This window comes from Ailuropoda melanoleuca, chromosome 1, assembly GCF_002007445.2.
Source record: "Ailuropoda melanoleuca isolate Jingjing chromosome 1, ASM200744v2, whole genome shotgun sequence".
Lineage (NCBI taxonomy): Eukaryota > Metazoa > Chordata > Mammalia > Carnivora > Ursidae > Ailuropoda > Ailuropoda melanoleuca.
This window is the reverse complement of record NC_048218.1, coordinates 148,664,761-148,687,319: the sequence shown is the minus strand read 5'-3', so window position 1 is coordinate 148,687,319 and position 22,559 is coordinate 148,664,761. Positions and strand designations below refer to the sequence as shown.

Sequence of the window (22,559 nt, the reverse complement as noted above, 5' to 3'; positions counted from 1 at the left end):
AATTACCTTCCTCTCGATCTCCCAGCTAAATAAAGACTCTGCACAGGAAAAAAAAAAATAGTTATAATATCTCAGAAACCTCAGTCATCTCTTCTGCTCACTGATTTTTTTGGTATTGTTGAATCACTAGAACAACAGTAAACCAAAAATGTGTGCAATGCTGTATGCCAAAACTGCTTCCCAGGCTTGAGATTGAAACCCCTAAGTTGTTTTGACTGAGCAACTAATAGCAATTTAGATAGTTCTGTACAAATTTAGAGACATGAGATGCAAAACCATTACTGTATTCCAGCACATTCTTCTTGTCAGAACCACTTAAATCACCATCTTACACAAGCACATATTGAAACTCAACTTTAAGCATTTTATTTTTATGTACATTTCATTTTGTCCAGAAATAAAATATCTAAATACAGACAGAGTGTAATGTTGTATATGTATAGCTTTCAACAATACTTGAGCTGAATAAATGCTTTGTACATTGTTTGTCTTTTTAATGGACGTCACAGCTACATTGATAAAATGGATTCCTCATATCCTTTTTTTTCTTTTTTTAACCAATAACAAGCAGAGACAAGTACAAGTTAATATTAATAAGCAGCTCAAATAACACTTGGTTAAACTATGTACAATACAAACCATTCATACAAATGAAGACTAGGATATTGAATTTGTTACAATATGTGTAGTAAAGATAAGACAGACACTTATAACTTACATGGTGTCTGTCAGGCATTTCCCTTCTTATATAATGATCAGAACTCGTTTTAAGCAGCCTTAGCTGGTCTCAATTTTGCGAAAGTCCAATGACTGGTGATGAAAGCTGTAATCCAGTTCTGCCCACATGTAAATTCCAAATGTTTGCTCATCTTTACTGAAACAGGCTCCCTCCATAGAAAAAAGAGCCATCTTATATTACCTTGAATGTGCCTACTGTATGCTGGAAAAAGTTACTACACTGTTGTGTTCATAAAGTAAAGAATACTGAGCTCTAAAGACACATTTTTTTTCCATTTTAACAAGCATATATTCCTACAGTAGTATTTACCAGTACAGCTACTCCAAGCAGTAGGAATGCATGAATGGGATTATTAATTAGCATGTACTCAAGACTTTTAAAAGAGATTTCCATAACAGCAAGTGTTAGAAACCATTCACTGTCTAGTTAATCCTTTTGCTTGATGATAGTTTATCCTAAACCATTATGAGTCAGACAATGAAAGCCCTCTTGACAGGAATCGTGACAGATGCAAGCTGAAATGTATATGAATGCGTGTTTGTGTACATCTATGTGTGAGAGCATGTCTTCAAGTGTGCCTTTAAAATCTGTGGTGATTTACAACTATACTGAGAGATGAAGCTGACTGGGCAGAAATTACATCAGATTGTTTTCCACTAGCATATTTGCAGCCAGTTGACGAGAGCAGCAGTGTAGACACATTCCAGGCAACAGATTTGACCTTCTTCTTTGAGGTAACAGCCCTGTCATATGACCTTTAATTCCTCAGGCTTCAGTCTCACCCATGTTCATCCTCATCCAGAGGGGAAGTAAGGTGTGTCGCTGTGGTAGTTGTAGTCGGGGCACACTTTCTGTACTAGTTTATAATCTGTACTATAAAAGGAAATGTAAATACAGATCACCTTAAAGGGCTTGGAGCAGAGCCAGGATACATGACTTTGGGTCTGCTCCTGGTAACAGGTTTTTGAAGGATCATAGTTGCAGAGTGTGTTCTTGGTAGCCTTGTCAACCTTTTCATATTCAATGCGACAGTTAAAGGACTTGGAATCTTTGGCATCAATCACGGTTTGTTGTGCCAAGTCGAATTCCACTATTTTTGTAGGGGGCACCAAGCTGACAGATACATTCCCTTGACCAGTGGAATTATGCCTGAAATAAACACTAAATGTCCCATTGCCATGATCTACAATTTTCCCAGTTATCAACAGGTTTAGCTTCACTGTTTTGATGTTGGAATGAAAATCACCCCATCCAAACATTTTCTTAAACTTGCCCGTCTTAACAATGGGCCTTCTCTTGGCCCTGGGCCGAGGCTCTTGAAGATCTGTGGAGTTCCTCAGCCAGTCCCAAAGGTCTTGTTCAGAATAAGGTTCTGGGGTGTCATATCGCAGGTCTAAATCTGTATCGTTTTCTTTGCCACGAAAAGTCTGTGACAGGAGACGGCTGATAGACAAGTCTTTGCTGCTTTCTGTCCATATGTGCTTTAGTGTGGATTTGCTGCTTCCTGATTTTAGAAGTTCTGACTTTCCACCATTCGTTAAATTGGCACATGTGACCTGAAAATGGAACAGAAAAATGGTATTTACATCTCCGTATCTGAGAACACCCAACACATAGATCCAAGCCCTTTCTCAGAGGCTCGGAATTAAATGAGGACACTTCACTTAAATTACCTTCAGCATCTGGCCAATATTTATCTATTAAGACATGATAAAATACCACTTCTATTTTTATATAAGATGAGGGAGAGGAGCTGTAGGTGGATAAAGACTACTAAACATGACTGAAAGACTATATAAAAACATTGACTTTGACGAGGAAGAGGCCACCTAACATGAGCAAAGCAAACTGAATTCAAACAGAAATCAAACCAAAGTAGTTATTTCTTAGCACCAAAATCCAAACACCTTTAAAATAAAAATTTTACAAATCATTGTTATTTTTCTGCTTCAAAATTACCATAAGTTTTAAAACTGTACGATTCTCAGAAATACATCAACCGAAATCCTAAAGATCTTTGGTAATTTGTGCCACAGTGCTATTAGATAAGTCAGTTCTGCAAAGAGACTCTAGTATGTTTTAACTGGTCAAAACAAAACATGTTTATTATTATCTATTATTAGCATGGAACATATTGTATAAGGCATAATGTTTTTATCTTAAGGGACTTAAAATGTGGTCTAGGAAAAGGGACATAAATTAAAACATCTAATACACAACGTCTTGGAGAGAACTGTCAATCTAGAGAATCAAACAACACATGGTCAATGACCAAAAGTTCAGGTTGGATTGTGAGAGTCACATTCAGAAACCATCCTCCTGGGACCCTGGTCTTGTCTCTTTGGGAAGATTTAGATCCCCAACTAGACCAGGGATTCAGAGGAACCCTAAATCTAACTGACTGACCAAGCACACAAATCTGTACTTGACAAATTAACAAGCATTGTCTTTAGCATAGCTCCTATATTTATGCCTTAGCACAGAAGAAATAAAAGAAAGAAATGAGTATCTACAATGCACTCATTAGCCTAAAGTTAAAGCAATGACCTCTGATCCTGACAGGGAAGGCTCAAGGACAGTTGGGAAGACAGCCAAGAACTCACAAGAATCAAAACAGCCAATACAAAAAACAAAAACAAACAAACAAACAAAAAACCCTTTTAAGATGTAGACTGACTGCCTACGGGGTAAGTCTGCCAAAGAGAGTCCCTCGCTGCCCATTAGGAAGCCAGGTTTCACAACAAACCTCCATCTCCAGTCCTATCTCAGACATGAGCCTGACTACCACTCAGCATCCTCTTTTGGACCCGCTATTCCCCTTCCAAACTGCTCTCAAAATAAGAGGCCATTGCTGAAAAGCTTTTTAATTCAGGTCTACTAGGAATCAGAACTGCATCCTAGAGGTCTTTCTGTAGACTTAGGCATGAAGGCCTAAGGTACAACCCTGGCCTGAGAATAGCCTTTTACTCTGTCACTTGTGCTTAAAGGACTCTATCCCAATCCCTAGGGAGTTAGGGCATAAACTTTAGAGTCAGTCTCCCTGGAATCTATGCTAAGCTCTGCCACTGCCAAGCTGTGTACCCTTGGTCAAGTCATTTAACATCCCTCTACCTCAGTTTCTTACATCTGCAAAGTGAGGGTAACAATGGTGACTCCCTTATAGGGTAGCTGAGATATGGAAATAGTTCAAATAATTTAGCTATCTTTACAAATCCCAAGCTGCTGTGTGAAGACAACTAGAGAAAGAAGGTCACCAAATAGTACATATGGAGGTCTGTTTTGAGGGTAGCTTTGTTCTTGATTACATAGCCAAGTACTCAGAACTTTCATGGGATGGGTTTCCCCAGTGACATACCTGCAAGAGGCGTTGTTAATCTAAACTGGAACAAAGTCACTTAGATCTAGTAATCTTGCCTTTTCACAGATTCCTCAGGATCAATGAGCTTTCCCACTGCCAGCTGGCAAATAGTCTTATCTCTACCCAGTTCAAATTGAGACAATGTGAGTGGAATGAAGCCATTCCCACCTGGGAAAAACTACCAGCTGAAGCTGGTCTCTTCCCAGTAATGCTAAGCTTAAGAAACCCTGCAAGTTTAGTCCCACACGAACTCATTGCCTCTGAGAGAAAATGGATTTATACCTCATGACTGCACTGTGAAAAAACAAGATTATGCTATTGGGTAGGCTAACACGAAACCACTGTCACCATTTCAAGCCACTAGCCTGGGTCCAGTTGCAACTGCTATGATCTTCAAGGCAACTGTGATGTCTTTATAGAAAGATCCAGAAGGCCATTGTGCACAGAAGTTAATAGAGGAGAGACAAACACCGACCAATAGAGAATCAGACCCTGGGGATGGGATGAGATACAGAAATAATGCATGGATTGTGGTGGAGGTGCCACATCTAAGGGAAGTAAAGATCGCCCACCTGCACACAGTCTCTAAACTCTTAAACATATCACCCAACCAAAATAAACAAACTTGGGGCAAATACAGGGAATTGAAAAAAGTTTGCATTTGCTGCTGAATTTCCTTTTTGTTTTTAATTTAAATTCAATTAGACAAGGTATAGTACAACATTAGTTTTTGATATAATGTTCAATGATTCATTAGCTGAGTATAATGCCCTGTGTTCATCATATCATGTGCCCTCTTTAATGCCCATCTTTATTTTAGTGCTAGGTATTTCCCTTTCCGTTCTCCTCAACCCTTGAATTGGTCTCTCTCCTCTTTCCCCCTGAACCCAAACTGTTCCCTGTTTGCGAATTCCTTTCATGCCAAAACATTCCAGAAATGGATCCAAGCAATGTGTGAGCAGTAATAGCAAAGTGGCTGCCTTATCAAAAGTCAATTTGTTTTTTAACAAGGACTAAATATTAAGTCTTAACAGGATGAAATTGAGAAGGAAATATCCTTCTGGGAGGGGGTGATGCATAGAAATGTATGAGTTTTCTTAAGGGAAAAGCATGAAATTTCCTACATATCCTCTCTGCATGATAATAAAGCCGGTCCTCTATGGGAGAATTTTTACTATAAAATGAAAGATATAATCCTTAGTAGTTCCACAGTTAATATTATATCATTATAATTTAAAAAACAAAACAAAAACAACTACAGTTCTACTGATTCACTGAAAGACGTGCATTTCAAAATAACTTTTTCTATAACAGTAGCTATAGTATAAAATTTAAAAAAAACATTAATTTATAAGAGTAGTACAGATCTTTTAGCTTGGGAGTTTATTTTTTGTGTATTTGTTTGTTTTATTTTGTCTCAATGAAATCTAATTGATTGGTCAAACATTCAGATCTCCACTTGCTTGATTAAATAAATGTTGTCCTTAACACAGCCTCTATATGCCTAGTACATATGAATTACAAGAAATAAATGCATGTTCTCTTCTCTCATTTTTACCTGGAATTACCTAAATAGTTTGCCATTCTTTGGGTGACAAGAAAAGTAAATATAGGCATGTATTTGATTTTGGTACTTATATCTCAGCATCAACACAGTTGACTAGGAGAGGGGCTGTAATGAGATGCATCCATGGTGCACTGGCTCATGAAGCAGTAATGAATTGCCCCCCCCAAAAAAGGAAGTAAAAGGGAATTAGGGTGCAATCCACCAGCAGCATATGAGGAGTGAAAGGAAAAAATTGTGGAAGTAGGAGATAGGATTTTAAAGAGCCAATCTATTCAAAAAGGATGCTAAGCCTGACAGGCAGATAAACCTCTGAATTTGGGGTAGAACAGAAATTTAGTTCTAAATGATACTCTCCACAGCTGTAGTGATTATGAGTGTGAGTTCTGGAGCTAGATGGCTTGAATCCCAATCTACGCCGTTATCTGTAACAGCTATATGATGTAGGCAAGTGGCTCAACTTGTTTACACTTACGTTTTTCTCTTCTAGAGAACAGGAGAAGAAGCCCACCTCCCTCATAGAGCTGCTGTGTGAATCAAATAGGACACTCCATTTAAAGCACTAAGAGCAGTGCCTGGGCCATGGTGAGTGTTCAACATTATTATTACTATTAACATCCTCAAATATTTTAACCTCTGAATCTCACTGGATAATATTTTTTGTAAATGAATAATAATATGACATGAAAGCAGAACAATATTTTTATAAGAAACTCTCCCTTTTACATAACCAAAATTCTGAAGTAAATAATTAAAAAAGAAAGCATATGCTTTTGAAAGTTCTGCTGTGACAACCAGAGAATATGGCAAGTTCAGTAGATAGTAAAACTCAAGTCAACAAAGAATGAGCATAAGTTCAGCCATTAAACTGCTCAACTACCAAATGCAATGCATTATTTGTAATGCGAAAGCCTTCCAGTGGTGCTGTCAAGAAACCTCTCCAAGAACATCTCAGTTTGAGTACAGAATCAAAGCAGGTTTCAGCTGTAACTATCAACAGCATAGTCTTGAGTACTCTTATTTCTCTCTTCCCTTCCCTTTCACTGAGGTGAGAAGAGAAGCAGGGCAATGTCTGAAAGAGAATATCAATCATGAAAAACCAAGAAGGGTCCTCAGGAAAATCCCTAGACCTGTTGAGCATAAGCAATCGGATTTATTTTGTTTTATTAGTTCAATAACTATATAGTGAGACTCTGCTAATATTGAGTTAAATAATAGGAATACAGAGCTAAATAAAACATGGTCCTTGCCCTCAAGAAGTTCACAGTCTAACGGGGAAATCAATTAAGCAAGTAACAATGTGATGTGACTAACACTATGTACAACATTCTAGTAGTCAGAATCAAAGTTGAAAGGTAGAGAAGATGTAACAGTAGAATTAATCCTCGGATCTAGTAGATAAAAGACACTTAGGAGTTCAACAGAGAGAGAAGAGGCCAAAGGAGATCCAAACATAAGGAACATACTGTGTAAAGCACAGATTTGAGAAGGGACATGTTAAATATAAGAATGGAAAATAGCTCCTTACTGCTGAGCCTCAGGGAGCATTGAAAAGGAGGAAAAGGAGAAGTTGTAAGAAGTGGGTAGAACTTGAAGAAGTTGGGCTAGGGTCAAATCATGATGTTCCTACTAAGGCATCTAAACTTAAACTTATAGGTAGTGGGAAATGACTTTTTTTTTTTTGCTTTTTGCTTTTTGCTTTTTTTGCTCTTTTGCTTCTGTGTGTGTGTATGTGTTTTGGTTTTGTTTATTTGTTCTGGTTTTAAGTAGGTCATTCTGGATCTAGAAAAATCATTGATTAGACACTGAAGGATGAATTGATAGGGAGAGACCTTGAAGGAAGAATGACTAGAAGAATGATTCATTACATAATTAATTGTGATACTTCATTTGAGAAAGTAAAATGAGACTTTACCAAGGCAATGGCAAAGAAAAAGAGAAAGAAAAAAATGGGTATGAGATAGTTCAGAGGTAGGATTAACTCAGCTTGATGATTTTTTTGACTAAGCAGGAATATGAAAAGTTGAATTAATGAGTTTCCTGGCATCTGCAGGGAATACAGAAGTAACAAGTTAGCTGGAAAATATAATTAAATCTCAGAGGAAAATTGGAGGTTGAAGTGCCTGCAAGTCATTCTAGTGATGCTATCCAAAGAAAGTTGGTAACATGGCTCTGCATGTCTGGAGAAATGAGAGGGATAGTGATGTTGGTTTTGTAGTATGAAGGGACTGTATTGTTCAGAAGAACATGGTGATACAGAAGAAGGTTGGAAACAATATCTAATGCCAGTGCTTTGAGGACAAACAGAAGAGGAGCCAGGGTACACAGAGACAAAGGAGGATGTTAGAAAGAAAATATTACTGTAGAAACAAAGAAAAGTTGGGGAGAGGCATGGGCAGATTCAAAATCCAAGTAAAAGTTGAATAGTATTAAATACTTGGAAAGAAGCCCCTTGACTTCTGAATCCACTACTAATGACCTTACTGAAGCTGGTTTTATAGTGGTGAAGAGCTGATGCAAGATGAGCAAGAGCAACAGGCTTAATACATCTACTCCCAGCTGTGGTCAGGAGTCACCGGCTGACTCATTCTATCATATTGCTTTACATCTTCAGAATTTTCAGTTTCGAAACACAAATATACACATAAAATTGAAAGCTATTGAGCCCTACTGAACAAAAAAATATCATTAAAAAGAAACCTTACTTCCAGAACACCTTCTACTATTGATGTTACAAATGTAATAAAAGAGTTTCTTTTCAAAAGTCACCTAAAGATTCTTTAATGTCAGTATATCTGAGTGATAACAGAAGTGAAGACTATGGCATAAAGATGAGCACAAAAGAAAAAGCTGACAACATCTAATGAACCCAATTCCAAAAAGACAAAGCATTGTGAAACTGTTTCTACAAATAATTTATTCTGTACCAGTGAAAACACCAAATATACTTTCTAGCTGAATATAATTTTCCATGTCAAAAGTCACCACGCCCGTTCCAAAGGAGTTGGCTCGCCAGTCCAATGATACCATTTCCACAAATTATATGTGTTGTCTGTCTCATTGTTTTAGAGACACTGAGGATCATAAAGATTCTTAACCTGTTTAGACGTATGCAATTTAAAGTACATGTGTATTTAAGAACATCCAAAAATAGGTACAAAGAGAAGGGTCATTTCCTTCAAACATAAACACAGACAGAGCTTGGGTGTAACATGAGAGATTGCCTGGGGCAGGACGTGTGTGGGACTAAGGAGAAAAAGATTCCCACTGGATGGTGGAATGTAAGCATGTAAGAGCTGCCACACTTCAATCAATCTAGCTCCTTCTCAGTATATTTCAGGGCCATACTTTTACATCGCTTCCTCTAGTATCCTTTCATAATAGGCTTACAATCATAATGTCAATACATTATCATTTAAGATATTGTTGAAAGATACCACTTTTGAAAAATAAACCATTCCCCGACTCCACTGCCCCCTCAATTTTGCTCCTGGCCTTATGAGACAGTATATAAACATTTCACTCCTCTACATGTACTATATCCAATGAGAGGTTCTCCAGATGTTTGTGTACCTCTTTATATAAAAGAGCAATAAGATGCCTTCAAATTTCCACTAACCTGCACATTTTACTGTCGATCTATTACTATTCAATATAAATAATTTCAAGATTACTTTGAAAAGTATGTATTTATTTCATCAACTGTATGAATACTTAAGCCAAAAATTTTAAACAACTTGATGCTTAAGCAATATTTTTCAACAGTGAATAACTAATCAACAAAATGGTCTTGCTCTATGATTACTTCATTTTGACAATTTTATGATTTGCTATGTTGAATATATGTTGCATACCATTAACTGCTATTGGATAAGGGCACACCATATTCCAGTCCATTGTAATTAGTATTTGATGTATGACATTATATTTTATTTAAGCTACACACAGGGGCGCCTGTGTGGCTCAGTCGGTTAACCATCAGTTTTGGCTCAGGACATGATTTAAGGGTAGTGAGATCAAGCCCCGCCTCTCTCTCTCTCTCTCTCACTAAAATTAAATAAATAATGAATAAACTACACACAGACATTCACACACACACACACACACACACACACACAGTTTAAAGTCAGTATTGTTACCTTTAGCTTACACATGGGGATATAGAAACTCAAAAAGAGCTTGATGAGATCATGGCTATTAAGTNTATAGAAACTCAAAAAGAGCTTGACGAGATCATGGCTATTAAGTGAAAGAGCTAACCCCTAGTTACTACACACACTGTGTCCTTTACTTTTAAAAATTATTTTAATCATGCAATTCTACATTAATATATGTTTATCAGAACATTCAAACTAGAATTTATGAAGTAGAAAGTAAAATGCTGTCTTCATCATCAACCCCTGCTCTCTTACAATCTCACCTCTCTCTCCAGAGGTAAAAATTGCCAAAATTTGAGTGTATATTGTTTCTGAATAGCTTAGTTTTCACGTATAAATATTATATATTTAGTGTCATATTTTATGAATTACATTATATATTTCCCTATCAAGAAAACACCTTAGAGATGCATACCTCTTAGTACATTTAGGTATATCATCTTTATTTTTTTTTGAAGATTTTATTTATTTATTCGACAGAGATAGAGACAGCCAGCGAGAGAGGGAACACAAGCAGGGGGAGTGGGAGAGGAAGAAGCAGGCTCATAGCAGAGGAGCCTGATGTGGGGCTCGATCCCATAACGCCGGGATCACGCCCTGAGCCGAAGGCAGACGCTNGCCGGGATCACGCCCTGAGCTGAAGGCAGACGCTTAACCGCTGTGCCACCCAGGCGCCCCATAGGTATATCATCTTTATTAAAGGGGAATATAAAATTTTATGATATGGATGGACCAGACTTCCACTTTTCGTTCACCTTTTGTGATAGATCTTTAATCATTACATTGTTTCACAGCCAGGTTAGCTCCAGTTGTTTTTTTTAACCTTGATTCTACCACTTTTCCTGCCATTGTGGTTTCAGTTACCTCACTCCCTCTCTTTTGAGCTGGAATTTAATTTTTATTGATATATGGATTTATGTGATTCTTTTAGAAAGAGTTCATAGGGGATACACTAAGTTGTCCATGCCTAAAAAAATATCTTTATTGGTCATAGGCTTACACTGGTAGAATATTTATTTATCCTTTAATTCATTTTGTTCTGCTTAATTTTTCTCTCTCTGAAAAAAAGTGAATTTTCTTTATTTCAGGCATTGTGAAATTTCACAAGGTGGGCTACATGTGCCCAAGGCTTTCTCCAGCCCCTTTTTAGCTAATTTAGAGAAAAATATGCAGGTGCTTCCAGACATGTGGGGCTCTTTTTCATCAGGTTTTCCTAAGAGAACTATTAACTCTTTGAGGGAAGTTCTTCTATAGTATGACATTTTGTACCTTAGGGGAGGGAGTACCTGACATGGAGTTATCACTCCATACAGTACCTGTGTGGTTTATATTCTTACTTACAACTATTTCAACAGTGAAAGTCATTGTTCTTTAGTCACAATCAAGATGGGGGGTGGCCCTCAGAGATTCCTCTCTTACAAGTTTTGAGTCTGCACTTGACATTGACAATACCTGGAGTGCTTGTATTAAATGTGATAAGCCAGAGGAAATGGGTTAGTGTCTTAACACATCAAAAATACATCATTTCTTTCTGCTGCAAAGCAGTGCTCCAGGAGCGACAGTGCTGCATTAACAACGGAAAAGCAGAGAAGCAACTNATGATAAGCCAGAGGAAATGGGTTAGTGTCTTAACACATCAAAAATACATCATTCTTTCTGCTGCAAAGCAGTGCTCCAGGAGCGACAGTGCTGCATTAACAACGGAAAAGCAGAGAAGCAACTCTATGCCTCTCCTTTAACCTGGTAGGTGCTGGGAAGTTGTATTGCATAGAAACTAAGAAAACAGGCTTTGCAGTCAGAGATTGAGGACTAAATCCAAAATCTGCTACTTTATCACTAGTGATCCCTTAGGACCACATTTTCTCCAATTAGATGATACCTCACTCGTTGGGTTTTCATGAAAATAAAGTAGATTCTATACATAGTACACATTAAAATATGGGAAAAAGTATGAGTTCAATATGTGAGAGCTATTATGCTTGACTAGNTATGCCTCTCCTTTAACCTGGTAGGTGCTGGGAAGTTGTATTGCATAGAAACTAAGAAAACAGGCTTTGCAGTCAGAGATTGAGGACTAAATCCAAAATCTGCTACTTTATCACTAGTGATCCCTTAGGACCACATTTTCTCCAATTAGATGATACCTCACTCGTTGGGTTTTCATGAAAATAAAGTAGATTCTATACATAGTACACATTAAAATATGGGAAAAAGTATGAGTTCAATATGTGAGAGCTATTATGCTTGACTAGGTTATGAAACCCTCAAGAAAAGGAAAACAAGGCTTTCAGAATGCACACAGCTATTCTATTCCTGGCTCTCACTGAAGACTTTACACCTGCTCAAATGATCCAAAAAAACAGAGATGGAAATCAGCATAATTATAACAGCTCTGTGGTCATTTTTAGCAGTAGGTGGTGATAAGTGACCACGCTGATTATGTTACGATTTAGTATTGGCAAATGTGGGCAATAATTTATCTTTAACATAGTAACTTCAAGAGAAGACATTCTAACCAGCCTGAGCTTCCATGTCATCCTCAAAAACTAGAAACATGGTGCACCTATCAATTTGAAGAATCCTCAAATGGCTAAGAATTTTAGGTATGTTACCCTATGAGTTCTCATGCTCCCACGGAGGATGGCTGACTTCTACCATAGGGTACTAACTGTTCCCAACATTATTGTATTGGAACCTGTTCTGAGTCATGGATAACTGAGCTCTTCACAAGTTTGTATGACCATAATTATTAGCTTTCCCTTTGATTCCTTTTCCTGTAGGTACTCTTATGAAAACTGTATTTAAAATGTTCTTGGTTCTTTAACTGCAGAGGAAAAAACATGCCTTATGAAGAGCCATGAACTACTGTTTCTGCTCCTGAGAAATACACTTTTTCATCCTGTGAAAATATTGTCCCTTCCTTCATGCTTCCTGTATAAACTTACCTAAGTTTTGACACATAAACTCATTAATATTGAGAAATTAAGAGTAATTATTCCACTTAGCCCCACTTAACCCATTCTCTCAAAGTGTAATTATGGATTATCCAGGTTTGCATTGCAAAAGTTGCTTCTTGTGTCAGTATTTTATATTCCTTCCATGTATTTTTTTTAAAGATTTTATTTATTTTTGCAAGACAGAGAGTGAGAGAGTGCCCGCAGTGGGGCGGAATAGGAGACGCAGACTCTCTGCTGAGCAGCTAGCCCAATCCCAGGACCCCAGGATCATGACCTGAGCTGAAGGCAGATACTTAACAGACTGAGCCACCCAGGCATCCTATTCCTTCCATTTAAAATACACAAGGAGTATCTAGTGTAAAGACCTCTGGGCATGTGGTTAATATAATGAACAAAATATGTAAAATGACATGTTGAAAGACTATTTCTAGGCTGAAATGAAGCCATTTCAGCATCATTTTTTTCATTACCCTTAAAGAGATTTGAATTTGACAGTAAATCCAGATGTCTTTGAGGAAAAGAGAAATGTTGCATATGTAAGAATAGCTGGTTAGATCTGGGGTCTTTCTCTCTGAATTGAGGGTTAATATGAGTGATTCTCCATAAAAAGCCTAATTATGTGGACGCTAATGAAGGTTTATAGCTCCTTAAAGTTAAAGTGCATGCCTACCTAGAATGTACCAAATGAGGAAGGACTGACTCGCCTTCCAACGCTATTTTCAGCAACCTATATCTACATACTGAGTAGTAATAATAGTACACCCTACCCAAGAGAAGCTCAAATTTATGAGAAATAATGACTTTGATGTTTTTTGAGAAAATATGCTTACTTACCCTTTGATTATTAAGAACTTGATCTGGAAACCTTCCGATAGAGGAAAAATACGTTATATAAATGAAATGATAGAAACTAGTTATAGGGAAATATCATCCCTGTGCCATTTAGATTCTAAATAGGTTCAAAAATTCTTCTAGGGCATCGTTCATATCAGACTATAATGTGTGGGTGGCACTGCTCAGAGCTCCCAGGCACAAGGGACAGTAAGCCAGACAACCAACCCAGAAATATGATAGAGGGCTAAGATCCTAGAAATACAGTCCCTCCATACTCTCATAAAAGTCCTGTGGACTGGGAATCTCCTAATTCCTGAAGTGGGACAAATACAATGTTCTAAGAAGATATAAAATCTAGCAAAGGGAATGGACTCCTCACCATTTCATCAAAAGTTGATGATGCTTGAGTTTGAATTACATAAAAACTTCTGACACTGAGTAAATAAATATTTTTGGATTATGTCTTGACCAAAGCAAGATGTGGTAAAAACACATACACCCAGAACACCAGGCCCCAACAGCTCTTCAACATAGCTCAAGGAAGATACAACTCAGGCACAGGGAACTTCAAAGGCCACTGTGTCTACATACACACAGACAAAAACAAAAACAAAAACAAAATAACCTCTTGACAGCTCTTAAACCAACTTTTTTTTTCTAACCTCCCCCCCCTCGAAAATTAGCATCCATTCATTGACTTTCTTTCTTATAAGATTCCTAGCACTGGGTAAACACACTGTATCCTCCACAGATCTCTTACCCAGTTACTGCCAGTCTGGGAATCAGATGCACCTGCTGTCCACACGTCTTGGCTAGATTTCACTTTGATCTTGTCCTATGCCTCTCCCCTATTCCCATGGCATGTGGAATTTCATACTAAAGACCCGGGTACTCAGGAAAAAGCATTTTTAGGCAGAGATATCTCAAATAAATAAAAAGATGGCCTCTGGATTGAGGTGCTATGGCTTTAATCAGACATAGTGGCATGCCTGGAGTCCAGAAAGAAAAAGACTTGGCTCTTATTGTTACCAAGGGAATTAAGTAAACAATGTCACTAAATCCAAAAGGATGTTCACCCAAAGTTTATGGTATAGGAAGAGACAGGTCATGAAAGGAATGGAGCAAACAGAGCCCCAAAATGACAGTTTTGATGAAAATGTGTATGCAGTCAGACTCTGAGATCCCCTTGACCTTTAATGTACTTTTTTTTCCAGTTTACATCTGATGCCTGTTTTTTACTGTTCTTTTACTTTAATTAAATTTTTAAATTTAATTTACATATAATTAACATACAGTATTATATTAGTTTAAGGTGTACAATATAGTTATTTAACAATTCTATAGTTACTCAGTGCTCATTATGATAAATGTCCTCTTTAATCCCCTTCACCTATTTCACCCATTCCCCCCACCCACCTCCCCTCTGGTAACCATCTATTTGTTCTCTGTAGTTAAGAGTCTGTTTCTTGGTTTGTCTTTCTCTCTCTCTTTTTCCCTTTGTTTGTTTTGTTTCTTAAATTCCAGACGAGTGAAATCATTTGGTATTTGTCTGACAGGTGTGATATCTCATTGAGAGGTGATATCTCATTGTAGTTTTGATTTGCATTTCCCTGATGGTGTCTGAACATCTTTTCATGTGTCTGTTGGCCATCTGGATGTCTTCTTTGGAGAAATGTCTGTTCATGTCTTCTGCCCACTTTTTAATTGGATTATTTGGGGTTTTTTTGGTATTGAGTTGTGTAAGTTCTTTATATATTTTGGATACTAACCCTTTATTGGATATGTCATTTCCCACTATCTTCTCCCATTCAGTAGGTTGTCTTTTAGTTGTGTTGATTGTTTCCTTCACTGCGCAGAAGCTTTTTATTTTTATGTAGTTCCAATAGTTTATTTTTGCTTTTATTTCCTTTACATCAGGAGACATCTCCAGAAAAATATTGCCAAAGCTGATGTCAGAGGAGTCAAGGAAGAGAAAGTCAAGAGAAGTTGAGGAAGAGAAATTACTGCCTGTGCTCTCTTCTAGGATTTTTATGGTTTCGGGTTTCGTGTTTAGGTCTTTAATCCATTTTGAATTTACTTTTGTGTATGGTGTATGTAAGAAAGTGGTCCAGTTTCATTCTTTTGCATGTAGCTGTCCAGTTTTCCCGACACCATTTATTGAAAAGACTAATGAACTTTAAAATGACTTATTACAGCATTATTAGTTTGTATTGCCATGACCACTGTGGATATAAGGTATCACAGGATAAATGTAAGAAGGACAGGTTGTAATGGTAGAACTTCCTTCCTTGGTATGTCCCTACGCTCACTTATTTCCAAACTCTGAGACAGAGTTTAATTATCCTTTTTCAAAAGAGTTGGGTAACACTCCAGCTGCCACTAGAGGGCACAGCTAGGACATCTGACAGCTGTCTTTATTCCCAGTGCTGAAGTCAGGCAGAATTGTTGTCAGCAAGGGTCCCAGAGCTCTTTGAAAGAAGAATGTGGACCAGGAAACTTTGTGGTCACTGATGACTGACACAGCGCCTGGAAGCCACCTCTTCTGTGAGCAGCAGAGACCAGGAAGGAGCTACTGTTACTCAAGGAACTACTACAGAAGTCATCACCAACTCAAGAAGCTCTTGCGAGGCTTCAATTCCTGATAGATGGTGTGTTCAGGAATAAGGCATTTATAATTACTTATTTGGAACCAGTCTAGGTCAATGCACCCTATTTCTATGTCTCCAGCCTCATCTTGGCTACTCTTTCCTTTGGCCTCAGAGTTTTGATCACATCGGAACACATTCAGGACCTTTGCACAGGCTGCTTGCCCATCCTTGGAATCCTCAGAATCCATTCCCATTTGCTTAGTTGACTCCTACTCATTCTTTAGCCTAGTTTAAACTTCATTTCCACAGTAATCTTTGATCCCCTCAGGGCACCCTGTACTGTTCATTCATGAAAGTAATACTATTATCTATGTCCCTCCCTCCCTCCCTCCCTCCCTTTCTTTCTTCCTTCCTTCCTTCCTTCTTTCCTTCCTTCCCTCCCTCCTGCCCTCTCCCTTCTCTCTTTTTTCTTTCTTTCTTTCTTTCTTTCTTTCTTTCTTTCTTTCTTTCTTTCTTTTTTTCTTTCCTTGAACCGTCATCTCCATGGTAGACCCATCCAATGCCTTGGTAACTATTTTTTTTTTACTACACTTTATAAAATGCCAGGTTCCAAGTAGGTGCTCTACAGATGTCGGCTGAATGAATAAATGTATTTTCCTAGAAAAGTATCTCTATTTCTCTTGTGTCACTGTGCATGTTTATAGAATTACACAAAGCCTCCATGAAGGCTTATAATATAAGCATGTTTATATCAGAAAATGAGCTGTTTATCTGCTTATGAAGCAAGCTTATCTGCAAAAGGATATCATTATGGGAGGGTGGACACTCCATTCAAAAATGCAAGTCAGTGACCCCTACAGGCCATTAAAACCAGTTAGAAATGTCTCAGAAAAAATATCCGAGTAACTGTACTTTCATTTAAATAAAAGTGAAAAGTGAATAAGAACAATATTGCCTAAGTGAATATAACTGCATTTTGAAGGTTTGACAAACATCAGAAAAACTTAACAAAACAATGAGCTGTGGTCTCTTGGACAGCAAGAAAGTTAGTGCCATTCTCTGGATTTTCTTTCTTGAATTTCCAGAAATTTGATCCTGAAGATAATAATGAAAGAAAATGCTGATGGGATTCTAAAAGCAGAGGTTCCTTCAACAAGATAGCCTGCCAAATTTTCTGGGGGGCATTTTCTTTGCACTATTCAAGTGTACATTTGTATTGATGAATAATAATTACTTTGAAACAGACAGTTAGGCATGTGTTAGGCTATTTCTTTGCACAAATGCCATTTGCTTGGAAAATGCAGTAGGTTTTATAAATGCGAAGCAACGCAACCAATTTTATGGGTATGTTTGCAAAGGCTCAAAACTGAACTGATAAATGTGTTCATTAACAGTACAAATTAAATTGTTATTAAAAAATGTGAGTCTCAAAGGCATTTTTGGCTTTCCTCTGGCATTGATAGATGGTAAATAAACACACTATAACTGTGACATTTCTGCTTTGTGTCTGTATCACAAAAATCCATGCCTGTTGAGAGTTGGAATGCTGACACACCTGAAACTGAAGGGGCCTCTCTGGACAATGTTTTATAACTTAGGAAGCTGAGTCCCACAGAGCTGAAGTAACTCACCTAAAGTTTATATGGTTGTTAGGGGTAGAGTTAAAACTGTAGTGAAGGTTTACTAGCATATAGTCCACTTTTTGTGTGTGTTCCAAAGTTCACTTTTATTGAGAGTTGGTACTTTATATCTCCTTCATAGTTTGTTGAAGCTCTAGAAATCAGGGTTCAACTTCAAAAGAAGGAACTGACTTTTCTTTGCTAAAGAGTTTCTTAATTTTGTGAAAGGAAGGGCTACTATGGAAATACAGCATCATTTACCAGGCCTAAAACAAAAGGCACTAATCTAGTGCATTGCAATTACAGTTTGGGATCCTCTTGGTTGACCGTGTACACAACCTATGCTCAGACTTTCCAAGACTTAAGTCTGAGCAGTGATTGCTCTGCTGAAGAAAGAATCAAAATGAAACCACAGTCACAGGTTAAGCAAATTACAACACAGAGGGAGCTACTCTTCCATCTCTAAAAAAGAAAGTGACCTGTATTTGTTTCCAAAAATCTTGTCAATTTTTATTTTTCAGAAGACTTATTTTTATAAAAAAGCAAAGTTTAAGCAAAAGTTTGTCAGTCTCTCTTTTATAAATCCATCCACAAGCATTTGTTAAGTAACGACAATCTCAAAAATTTTCAAAAATTTGGGAACTCATTTTACTCACTTCAAATCCTTCTGTACATCTGCTCATTCTAGAAAACCGACATCAGTGCTTTTTACTCTTTAATAAATAAGGGTCCTAGTATTTTGGAGCCCTCTCTTTCCTGCTATGATCTTTGAGAGTCAGTGACTCTCCACAGGGAATGCTAACCGAAAGCCAGTAACATGAGCTGTAATATTGCTGAGAATCATGTTGGGATTGGTGTGTGTTGTGGGGTGGGGGGGGAGTTGGAATTTGTACAGTATTAAATAGCATATTTGAAATGCACCAATAATTTGATTTTTTTATTTTAGTCGATATATTTATTTCATAATTCGACATGTTAAATGAAAATGTGAGATTTGTGTGTTTTTCTAAAAGAAGAGATTAGTTGTAAACAGTCAAAAAATGCATTTTTAAGTGAGGTCATCTTTTACTAAGTGATCTTGGTTCTTTAAATACACTGTGAGGATGATCCATCTTAATCTGAATCTGTATTAAAAATTATATTTATATTTATATTTCTGTAATTTTAAAATTTTGATATAATTTCCAAATCACAGAAAGTTATAAGAAATGTACATATGCCCTTTACCCAGATCCACTAATTAGTTTAATTCGATCATGTTATTTTATTGATCTCTCATTCTCTCATGTATACATGAATGTGTATATATATGTATATGAATTTTTTTTCCAAGCCATTTTCAGAGTAAGTTGGAGACATCATGCCTATTTATCCTTAAAAGGGTTCTGGAAAAAGTTCTAATCTCAAGGGGAAAAAAATTTGTAACTACATATGGTGCAAAATGTCAGCTAGACTTATTGTTATAATCATTTCACAGTATATATAAATATCAAATCATTACATTGTACACCTAAAACTAATGTAACACTATATGTCAATTACCTCAATTAAAAAAAAGAGGTCTGAAATAGTTCCTAAGAAAAGTGGCATTATCTTATATAACCGTAATACCACTAACAACATCAGGAGATTTAACCTTGATACATTACTACAACTTAGTCTATTATCAATATCAAATGCCATCCATTGCTCCAACAATATGCATTACATGTGTACTAATTTTTTGGTCCAGGATCCAGTCCAGCATCATGCATTGTACTTATTTGTCATAACCCTTCAGCAGCCTTGATTTCTGTTTATTATTCTTTACATTCTCATAAAATGTAAAGATTATATGCTGATTAATTTGTAAAATGTTTCTTAATTTGTCTGATGTGCACTGAAAATCATTTTCTAATAAAGTTCTAAGGGTTTTAATTGACAAAGATGAGTGGGGAAGGGGTGTTCCTTGATTTGAGAGTGTAGGGAGCAATGCTTTGAATAGGTGCAGAGAGAATAATATTGTACTATGTTAAAGCAAATCCTTGTAAATTATTTAGACTAATATAATTTTACAGGTAATTAATTTGCATTATATATAATTGTTGTACTATTTTTGACAATAAACTCATTAAACTTAGCCATTTTGTGGCCTCTTTCATTTAACATTTTGTTTAAATGAAGCTAATTTCTGTGGATTTTTTCTTAATCTATTTCTTGTGTTAACTAAACTTATCAGTCCAAGGATGACATTCTTTTGTTTGAATCAGAAAGATTTTTAAGTAATATTTGCAGAACGTTTATCATTTTTACCACATAATCACCGTAATATTTGCATAATGTTTGTAATTTTCACTATATAAGTGGATTGATGTCCAAAAACCTTCCTGGGATGTAGATGCCAATAACTCAGTGATAGATTGTAGGAAACGAAGGCCCACTGGCAAAAAGACTCCCTTAGAACCATGCATCCAGGAAGGAACATTCAGATTCTGGCCCAAAATCCCAGGGTGGTTCTGCTATTACCAAAGAAAGGTGGTAATACTATGTATTGCTATTTAACAAAACATGGTTATTCAGTTCCTTGAATAGGCATGAGCCAACTGAGTTTAAGTAGTGGTCCTCACACTTCCACCTTGGATATAGAACTCATAGTTCAAATATAATCCAAATCACCATTCCCCAAAAAGAGCTAACTAACAAATCACACTATTCATTCCATACCAGGTGCTCAGGTATACAAATAATGAATTGATATTTATATCAAGCAGGTGCTTCATGCCAAATGACAATGTCAAAGCCATAGTCTTAAACCTCAATTTTCTCATTGTAAATTAGAGGTACTAATATCCTTGCCCCAGCTTTATTTTGAGAATTAGAGACAATGTATGTGAATGTTTCTTCTCAATAAATGGTAGATATTAATAACATTTGCTTTAATTTGTATTATTTTTACTCGTCAAGATGGCTATATTGATCCATGTAATTTTGTATGAAAGAATTTAATTTACATAATTTAAATTCATGTAGAAAAAAAACTGCACGTTTTAGGTGTCTTGGCATAGGGGTAAGAGTGTGGACTCAAGCCAGGCCACGGGCTCACATCCCAACTCTTAAGGCAGATGCCCTTATCCATGGGAATTGCCTAAATGATGACTTTCCAAGTCACTTGGCAACCAAAGAACTGTTATCCTTTTGAAGTGGTAATACTCCAAACATAATATGATTTACACTAATAATTCTAGTTTTAGAAGTGAAAGTATGACTTTACAAAGACACCTGATTCAAACCATAGATTTTTGTTATTTGTTTTCTTCCTTCTTTCCTGTCCTTTTTTTTCCTTTCTTTTTCATGATACAAAAGATAGAAATACCACCCAGTGTCCCCATCAGAGTTGTACTACCCAAGCTGTGACATTTTTGATCTATTCTTTACATAGCATCCCATCAGAGTTCCAGAGAAACCCTTACTTTCTATCATGTCAATGCCACCTTCACTGGCCTGGAGCCATCATCAGCTGTTGGAGCATTGAACCACGAAGCAGTATCTCTGTAACTAGGCCAAATAGGCCATGACCTGACAGGCTACAAAGTGGTCATTATCTCCTATTAAATCTGAAATTTGTGCTTTGCATATTTTAAAACAACTATCCAGTTGTGCTGCAGAGGTATTTCTGCCAAATGAATAATTAGATTTTTAGGAGACTATAAAGGGGACCAAAATGCTTTCTACTGTGCCAAAAACAAAGTCAATTCAGATTTCATTTTCTCTCCTCCCCTGTTTTTACCCTCACTCTCTGGCAGTCAGACCAAAAATATTTCAACAACAGATAAACAGACTTCTGTTGCACAATTTACTGTATGAAATCAAGTCTGGGTTGATGTTACATGGGCGCCAAAGCATCCTGCGTTGTGCACTGCGGGCTGCTTTCTCACACGGTTGGGTAGAATGCTGCGGTCAGCACCTAATATCTGCTTTGTTTGGCTTTTGTGATTACAAAGTTTTATAAAATGTAAAATGACTGAATGAGCCACTTAAATGTCAAAGCTCAGAAGAAATTCGTTTTTATGCTTTAAAATTTAAGTGTTTTTTCCACCTACTCCCTGGAGATGTCTAAGTAACTCATTTGGATAAAGAAAGATTTGGAATAGGATTGAAATATAACTGTATAAAATATCCTATTAACTCTTGCCCCCTGTTTTACATTTTGAAGAAGATTTTTAACTAAACTCTTGAAGCTCAGTACCTATGATGTCATTAAACATTTTTCACTTCAGTGGATTGTGACTCTGGAAAATTTGCAACTACTCTTTTCAGCAGGGGATTAAACTTGCAGGGAATAAATTAAACTGGGTTAAAATGTCTAACAGAGTTTTCAGATGAGTGCTTTATTCAAGTAGCACAGAAACATGTTAACTTTGAAATGAAACTCTAGTTAGGTAAATAACTTTTGTCAAGAAGCTATTGCTCAGGTGATGCACTGATCTAAGCCTACTTTATTAATATTGGTTTGCAATCTTCAGTACAGGTGCAGAAAGGAATTTTAAATGCAATTAAAGCTGAGCTAGAAGCCCACACAACTACATTTTAATCAAAAGCTGAGTTCAAGCCTACTTTACATATAATATGTGCAAAGAAAGATCCCTTTTTCACACTAAGTATGACTGTACAAATACTGTATTTTGAGAGAGGGCAAGTGCATTTCAAGGAGAACTGCAAAGGAAGAACAGTGCCACATCATAAGGAATGATAGAAGCACCTAAA

At 36.8% G+C, this 22,559-nt stretch overlaps 1 protein-coding gene across 2 annotated transcripts in view; it reads right to left on the bottom strand.

Annotated features, from left to right (window-relative positions):
- Positions 1-370: 370 nt before the first annotated feature.
- Positions 371-22,559, bottom strand: part of NXPH1 (neurexophilin 1) — a 287,890-nt gene continuing 265,701 nt past the window's right edge. For both annotated transcript variants that reach the window (XM_034668263.1, XM_034668270.1), the window contains exon 3: positions 371-2,295. In XM_034668263.1, the coding sequence (XP_034524154.1) occupies positions 1,534-2,295 (762 nt within the window). In that variant the 3' untranslated portion in view covers positions 371-1,533. The remainder of the gene's footprint in view (positions 2,296-22,559) is intronic.